Here is an 8,936-nt window from a genome sequence, read left to right as displayed (position 1 = left end):
AGTATGTTGGAAGTTTTTTCTCTGCCGTTCCTACAGGCCCACCTGGCCCAGGAAAGCCAGAAGATTGCCCATGACAGCTACCACAACCTGGTCACAAATACCGGGTACATCCCGGATCACAACACTATTCCAACATTTTATAGTGCCCATTACTAGAGCCCACAAGCAGATGTGGTGCATAAAAATAGTTCACTGAAGTTAAAAGACAGTCCAATAATTGTCATTTTCAAAAAATAACAAAATACTGTATTATAAAAGCCTTTAGACATTCTGAGAAATGTCCTAATACCATATATGCTCTTTAACCACTGCCTTTATACGCCTTAAGTCCACACGGAAAGCCCGTAATTACACACAACTCCTCTTTTTTTTAACTTACTCAATTTGTATCAATTGCTTCCGTGGCTCATGTGATATGAAAACAGCACCTAGAAATTTTACTAATACTTTCTCCTTCAAACCAAGCTTGAGTTACTGCCACGAACTTTGAAATATTGATTGACTGAGTCATGCCAAAATAAATTCTCTACTAATTTAGTTCCAACTGTTTTATTTAATAATGAGCTAAGACAAGCTAGGGTGTTGGCTTCTAGCCTAAACTTGTTTAGAATCTCCACTTTCCTCTTCCAGGTACTTTTTGTGAAAACAAGCTCTTCTTTCCAGAGATTTCTACATAGTATTGTAACAGCATGTGACAAATTGCCCTATGATGTCAAATAGCATTAAGCCCCACGGAACCAGGTACTGCACAATTTTCAAAGAGTGTCATAATACTGAAACCAGTTCCTGTTCCAGTAATTCAATCCAGGCCATTGTGCTGATTTGGAGATTTCTGATGTTTGGGTTTGTTTGTGGTTGTGGGTTTTTTTTAGTATTTAGAATTCTGGTTTTGTACTCAGCACATCCAGAAAAAGTGTTAAACTTTTTCCACTTGGAACTACTGTGAGAATGAAATATACAGAAACACAAGATGGATGTGCACTTATCACCTACATAAGCAACGCTTCTTTTTTGGCAATATATTTATGCGACTTTTCCTTACAGAACATGGAATATTTTTTTAATTACTTATTTATGATCTTTCTCATGTTGTGTCTGGAAAAGAACAAAAATTCCTCTGCCCTATGAGGAGAGACTGTATGAGTTAAGTCTTTTCACCGTGGAGAAAACAAGGCTCAGGGGACGCCTCATCACAGTTTGCCACTACTTAAATGGTGACTAGAAAGAGGGTGGAGGCTCTTTCTTCACGAGGAACCCCATGAAGACAAGGGGAAATGGGTGCAAGTTGCACCAGGAGAAGTTTTATCTTGATACAAGAAATTTTTCACAGTGAAGAATACTCAGTCATTGGAACAACCTTCCCAGGGATGTGGCAGAGTTCCCATCACTAGAGATTTTTAAAATATGGCTGGGCAAGGTGCTATATAATCTCATCTAAGCTACCATGAAAGGTCTGGCCATATGATGTTCTGAGGTCCCTTCCAACCTGGGCTGTTCTACCATTCTGTGAAAATAAAAAAATTATTTTCCAAAGTTACTAGAGAAATAGTGAACAAGAATTAAGCAGAGAAAAGAACGAGAAAGGTCCTAAAAAGGCATCCAAGAATGGTAGAATCTAGAAAAGTATTGTGTCACACCTTTGTTATCATCTACACTTAATTTTACAGTAAAATGTATTCACTGTGGCAAAAGCACATCATGCCTAGGTCTCTTACCTGACACTGGAAAAAATTATTACTCTTGAAAATAGTTTTCTAGACGGTGTCTTCTTTACCTCTATCGTGGCAAAAAGCACAAGCAGAAGAAGCAGGCAGATAGGCCAACAGTTCAAAGGCCCAAATGAGTCCCGACATCCAGGAAATGCTGCCTCTCAAAGAGGCAGAAAATGTTATCAATTACAATCTCTCCTTCCAATACCATTCCTATTTGAATCTTGGTGGGAAACACAACCTCCCATAGCTGCATGTCCTCTCATCAGATGACTCTTAGCCCTTTACCTGTAGCTGCATGATATTCAAAACTTGCTAATACATAATTTTACCATTTCTCTTAGTGTGAAATTTAGGTATATTTTCTGTCCTTGCCAAACATAATCTACAGTTAGTAGAATACATTTGTCCACATGATCTCCTAGGGCAAACTGTTCTGTGTTTCTTGTGATGAAAAATAAAAGTCTATCATTAGCAAAAAGAGATTGCTAATATAGATCTATTTTAGGTTACACAATGAATACCTCGGATGGTATCACACTTTACCAACCCTGAAATTCATGCTTGACTTTCTTTGATGAGATGGCCAAGCACTTCTCTTAATTCATGCAAAGCAGGAATAGAATAGGAACAGAATGTCAAGGAAATTAATTTAAGAAAAATAGCAAAACAGAAGTAATTATAAAAAGAAAGCTACACAACCTGAAATAAAACACATTCTAAAAACTTAGAATACAATAAATAAATAAATAGTGAAGTCTGGTTCTTACTTAATCAGAATGCTGCTACTGCTATCAAATTCTTCGACAGTATTTAAAAAGGATTTGGAAGTTGAAAGTTCAAATAGAAAAGCTCTAGGGAAGAGACTACAACACACTGGAGAAGAAGTCACATCTCAAAAAATATTAAAAATATTGAACACAGGATTCTATTTTGCACAGGAATATATCTGAGAGGAAAAAAAGCATGAAAAACAAAGTGATCAGATTTTTTTTTTATATAAACACTGGCCTTACAATACACAAAAAACATACAAGATCACATACCACCAAACTGAATGGTTCAAGGATTAACGAGTATACCTCAATCTTTGTAGTGAAATCAACCCTCATTAGTAACATGTGAACATCATTACAATATCTTATTATGTTTCAGTGCCCTGAGTGAAATCAGTTGAAGCTTAACTAATCACCTAAATAATCACATAATTCTTGGAACAAAACAAGAGCTATTAGTTTCAGAAAGGTCAGGCTTCCCATTCTTCCACAGAGGATGCCTTCAGGCTTGTGAAGGAGCCGGCACTACTGGCATCTCTCCCATGTATGACCTGCAAAAAAGTATTCCACTCTTCTACACTCTCAATTCACAACCTTTCACCACAACTAGGAATCTCGCACACGTTACTTATAAGCATCGTTGAAAACTCAACAACCGAGTATAAAACTGCAGGCTTTACGCTGTGGACTGGACACAGGCCAGACGAATAATGACTTTATTAAAACATGCAGCTTGTTAAGAAGGTATCACAGTTGACATAGTGGACATCTGATCAGTTGCTCAAAAAACTTTCATAAAATGGTTTTGAATTAAGGTTTCTATACAGGACATCAGCATACTCATGTCGGCAGCACAGACCTGGTGATCCTCATTCCCCTTCTTTTTTAGGGTCTCTAACAGCCCCCAGTGGACTGGAGGCAGAGGGCTGTAAGAACTCAGCAAGTGAAGCTGACTTACTGGATTCTGGTTTATTTCTGCAATCCTCAAGGCCCTCAAGATAGCAGGTGCAAACTTAGAATAATGAGCTGTAGATGAAATAATAATTGGGCAAGTTCTATCCTGTAATCGATCTGCAACTACTTTAGCAACAGCTGTGTGTGTATCCAAAATATATCCTGTAGTACTGTACACTGAGTGAATGGCAGCTAGACAGTCCTCCTCAGAGCACCATCCAGCCACCAAGTCCTGCTGAAGCTTTTCAAGTAGATCTTTCTGCAGCTGGAAGTAGCCCTGATTTTCCAGCTGGTTATATAATTGTGTCACCAGTTGTCCATCCTCATTAGCAATCAGGTGTAAGTATCGCTCAAGGTTGGAGGACTTCAAAATATCTACTGCTGGTGAAAAAGTGGGAATTAATTTTCTTCCCCTCAAATCATAAACACCTGTTCTTATGAAGTCAGTCAAAACATTGTTTTCATTTGAAGCACAAATACATTTTCTAATAGGAATTCCCATCATTTTAGCATACAAAGCAGCTAATATGTTGCCAAAGTTTCCTGTAGGAATGCAAACGTCTACAGGGCTTCCAAAAGGAATAATATGTTGATGAACAAGATCAAGGTATGCAGAGGCATGATAAACTATCTGAGGAAGCAGTCGTGCCCAATTTATGGAGTTTGCTGCAGCTAAAGTTGTTCCATATTCTACTGTAAGAAAGCCAGTATAATCAGAATTAGTAAAAATTTGCTTTATTGCTGTCTGGCAAAAATCAAAATCAGATTTAACACCTACTGACCAGGCATTTTCTTTCTGACAGCCAATCATCTGTGATTTTTGAATTGGGCTTACTCCATCCTCAGGAAAAAAATTCATCACAGCGATTCTCTGTTTGTCAGCGTCACGGAGACGACTAAAGCCATCTAGGACAGCACTCCCTGTGTCACCAGAAGTAGCTACCAGAACCAAGTAATTGCAGCTTCTGGGAATACAGTAAGCAAATATATGTGGCACTATCTGCAACGCAAAATCTTTAAATGATGCTGTTGGTCCATGAAATAGTTCAAGAAGAAACTGATTGCCTGCCAGATGCCTAACTGGTGCGATTTTAGAACAAGTAAAGTTCTCTCCATAAGCAGTTCCAATAATTTCTGTAAGCTTAAAAGCTGGAATATCAGCAGGATGTATGCACGTTTCTAGTATCACCTGGGCTCTTTCAATGTAAGTTGCTTCTATTAGGCTTTGCCATTCTCCAGCAGCGAATTTTGGAAGTCCTCTCTCAGGTACAAAGAGCCCTCCATCAGGGGCTAATCCCTCAATAACAACATCACTAAAATATTTATGAGAGTCTTTTTCCATACTCCTTCCAGACCTACTGGACCTAGTTGAAATGAAAGTTTCCAGTTCTGAGTTTTGATATCTCTTCACAGCATCAAGTACCTTCTCTGCTACAACCTCTGCTGCAATATCCCCTCCACAAAGAATGCGGACATCGTACCACTTCTTGTAGAACTGCTTCCTAAACTCAAGTATATCCTTGAAAGAAATACCAGGAGACTGGCCCACGATGCGATCCACTTTCATTGATTTCAGCCTGCTCATAATGACTGGCGTGGGCACATCCAGATACACAACTATTCCGTTTTTCTTCACATGCTGCATGCCAGCAGCATGCATCGGATTGGACCCAGTAAGGGAAATGACACTTCCAGATGCTGAAAATTTCAACAGGGCTTTTCCTTCCTCCTCTAAAAATTGCTCATTACCAACATCCTGCAGTTTTTCCGACACACTCATATTCCAAGTTGTTTCAAGGACATCATCATCCATATCTATGACAGGGCAATCTAGTCTCTGACCTACTATTCTCCCGATCGTTGTTTTCCCAGCACCTGGAGGTCCCATCAGGATAATATTTTTGTTTCCAATAAGAGAATGGCTTGAGAACCATGACTTCCATATCTGTGCAAACGCAACAGGTCTTGAAAGCATCAGTTTTAAATACACATTAGAAAGACTGGTTTTGGTTATTAGTCTTAAAGGCCGATACTGAACAACTTGAAACATCTTCTTCTGCTGGGTTGTTCTGTTTGGGTTTTTTTTCAAGCCAACTTGACAATCCACTTAACTGCTTCAAAAAGGAAAAAAAAACACAGTAATTAGTCCTTCAGCAACCATCTAGGCAAAAACCTAAATAGTATGAAATTCAGAACAAGAATTCAAATGTAAGTCTGGTTATGTTTTCATTGGTGCTAGAGAGGTATTTTTCAGCATAAGACTCATTTCCCTCTTCTGAACAGTCCCAGCTCACTTCCACTGACAAAGCCAACTTCAAAGAGTCCATGTCCTCAGGGTAAACAAAGACATCCAAACCTGACACTACAATACTATTTGCAAGTAACAGTGTTTATTAGGAATTCAAAACAAATTAGTACCTCCTCTAGCAGATTTAAGTACACAATTACAAGTAAAGGAAATTAACTAAATTACTTTCTTGTAACCAAATCATTAAGAAAATACGCATTTGTCCCACCTCTTAAGATACCTTTGATTTCTTATACTTTCTTTCTAAAGAAACAAACACAAGGTTCACTTTACACAGAAAACTCACTGAGTTGCGTAACAGCAAAGCTAGAAGAGTTGCATCCAGTTCTCTTCTGAAGAGATGGGAAACCAAGGAAGTGATCTGTGAAAAACTGCTGTAATGGAATTGTACTGAGTGTCGTTTGTGAGGAGTGAGAGAAAAAGGTGTCACGAAGGCACTCAAGTAAAAGAAGTCACTTTGAAAGTTAGATCTCCAACAGAGATGAAGTAAGAAGCTTTCAACGTTGTATTCTGCCTGCTTATAGAAATCAATACCAGCATCAGCGCAAATTGCAGCACGTGGTTTATTCATGATGTTTAGGGCAAAGGGGGAATGAGTCTCAAAATCTCCATAAAATTGGTGGTGGTGGTGAGAAACCCAAACAAATTTGCACAGTGAAAGCCTACAGAGACATTGTTCATTTTAGATAGGCAAACAAGTGTCATTTTGTTACTGCTAATTTTTCACTGTTTGTGACTAAAAATGCTTAAAAAAAAGCGACACTGAACTTCTTTTTAGGAAATTAATGAAATTTTAGATGCAAAAATCCAATTCACGGTTGCTCATCAATTCTAAAAGTAAGAACTTCTATATATAAAAATATATATTTGCAATGTATAAAAAAGCAGCATTTAAAAAATTTATTACTTTTAGTTGCTATAGTATGCAAAACAAAGAGATGATAGACTAAGCTGCAAGTTGTACTTCCTTTTTCTCCTGGCACTGCAACACATAACCAAAATGGCAATCAGAAACTTTTAATAACTACATTTTAAAGACTTAGTCTAGCTGTTAGCACTCCAGCATTTGCTTTGCAATGTTTATGGAAATAATTTATATACTAGCTACTTTTACCCGCAAAAAAAAAATGTAATGAGAAAGCATTTCCCCACATTAATGAAGACAGACTAAATACAACAATTAAAGGAATTCACTACAGATTAAGTTCCAAAAGCCTCCAGTTGTTCAGCACCTTTTCTCTAGAGGCTCTCCAGCCTAACAGCCTTTTATCACTGTGAAGAGCAGAAGGTGGCCTGGAATTGCAGTAAAAGGCAGGTAAGCACCCAATGGGAACTGCATCACCTTCCAAGGACCTACTCATGACTAATCCATGTTTACAGTTGTCACATCAGTCCTTTAAAGGTGCTAGTGTTCCCCACATAGAGTGCATAATGTCAAATGACTCCAGAGACATAGGTCACAAGCTTCAAAAATGGCACGGAAGCTCACATTTTGGAAGCGCAAACCACAAAACCAAAGGCTCTTCCCTTCCAGATGGTCCTCGCTCTAGACAGTGCTCTGCGTTTCCCAATCTGTCTTTCAGACTATACTTTACCAAACTATGTGTCCATATACAAAGTCAAAGTACTTTTAACAATTTAAATCTTTGCATTTGCTCATTTCCGCATGGAGAGATGAGCTTGCTAACAGGAAGTCTCTGTGTTTGCACCCAGTGTTGTGACATGATGAACATACTGCAATTACAAGGCATAGATCAAATAAAAAGCGGGCATGTCATACTGTCTATTTTTTCTCAATTCTTGTAAAGTATTAGGCAATCAACCTGTGTAGATGTAATGTAAGGTTTTTTTCTGTAACAGTTACTAAAAAGAAAAAACAATCTGCAAAGCGCAGTTGTAATATTCAGTATCGTTATAAAGCTGTACTGCAACAGTAATGCACTCTAGCTCTGTAAGAAAGTATTCACTACAGGGCCAGAGAGAGATCTGTATATTAAACTCCCACATGTAAACAAGTTACATTCAGGACTTAAAATCACTAAAATATTGTTTCTCAATTTTTTTCTTTCCTGAGCCTAAGAATCACTTCAAGCATTATCCGTGAACTAAGGGACTACAAACCACGCCAAGCATGTGACCTACCTACCATGTTTAGCTGCACTACAGATTCACTCTGAGGTGTGGTCACTTGGTATGCACTGTACAGCTGCTGGATATAACATCCGGACGGCTTGACAAACCTAGGTCGCATGCGTTGTTTGAAGTCAAATTAGTTAATTTGGCGCAAAAATTTGCAGGGAATTCCTTTACTGAGCTACCCAAGTTCCACCTATTTCAATGCAATCTAATTTTGTATCCCCATAAAGTACAGGTACACAGAATCACAGAACGGCCCAGGCTGTAAGGGACCTTAGAGATCTAGGTCTAGGGGTGAACTTGCAAGTAGGGTTAATGGTTGGACTCGATGATCCCAAGGGTCTGTTCCAGCCTGGATGATTCGGTGATTCTGTGATTTAATCCACCCTCCCTGTCATGGGCAGGGACACCTCTCAACTAGATCAGGCAACACATGGGGACTGAACGAGGATCGAACCCGTGACCTTGACGTTATCAGCTCCACACTTGCAAACACCGAATGCTACATGTCTCCTTGGAATAATTTTCTGTTGAACCAGCAAAACTTTACAGTAAAAACTGCTCAAATTAAGACTTTATCGCCAGTAGAGCTTACCCGTCTGGTTTGAACACCAAGGCATCCAAATTCTGGTATAAAATTCATGCCCAAAGCAGGGGAGGTTTCTGAGGCAGAGATTATACTCATACCCCCAATGAAATTTTAACTTTAATACAACTTGACCCTTCACTAGGATGCTGACAGCACCTACGTACCGTTAGAAATTATCCACAATTTTAACAACCACTGCCGATGACAATAGTTCTAGTGAAAACCAAGCTTTGCTACTGGTATAGACACAAAGTTTGCAACAACAGACAGTTAAAATCCAGTAAGCAAACAAGTCACCGGCAGCTCACAGCTGGCAAAGACCTTTAGGCAGGTCAAAACTGATAATCCTATTTCAAAACACAGGACAGCTTCCCTTTGACTTTCCTCAGAGTTTTTATGCAGAGAAAAAAAACAACGAATCCCCAAGCAAACCCCTCAATTCCTGCAGCGGTTCCCCCCGCGCC

General features: G+C 38.9%; 1 protein-coding gene across 1 annotated transcript; it reads right to left on the bottom strand.

Moving 5' to 3' along the window:
* Positions 1–3,197: 3,197 nt before the first annotated feature.
* On the bottom strand, positions 3,198–5,489 carry THNSL1 (threonine synthase-like 1 (S. cerevisiae)). Its single transcript, XM_009869714.1, has one exon. It carries the CDS (start codon positions 5,487–5,489, stop codon positions 3,267–3,269), a length of 2,223 nt encoding a protein of 740 aa, XP_009868016.1. The 3' UTR covers positions 3,198–3,266.
* Between the last annotated feature and the right edge of the window lie 3,447 nt (positions 5,490–8,936).

The sequence above is a fragment of the Apaloderma vittatum genome, unplaced genomic scaffold, assembly GCF_000703405.1.
Source record: "Apaloderma vittatum isolate BGI_N311 unplaced genomic scaffold, ASM70340v1 scaffold23925, whole genome shotgun sequence".
Lineage (NCBI taxonomy): Eukaryota > Metazoa > Chordata > Aves > Trogoniformes > Trogonidae > Apaloderma > Apaloderma vittatum.
Note: the sequence above shows the minus strand (reverse complement) of the source record. Positions and strands in the feature narration are given on the sequence as shown.

Bases quoted from the DNA above. Each gene is read 5' to 3' on its own strand.
- THNSL1 (XM_009869714.1), bottom strand. From the start codon at position 5,489: ATGTTTCAAGTTGTTCAGTATCGGCCTTTAAGACTAATAACCAAAACC.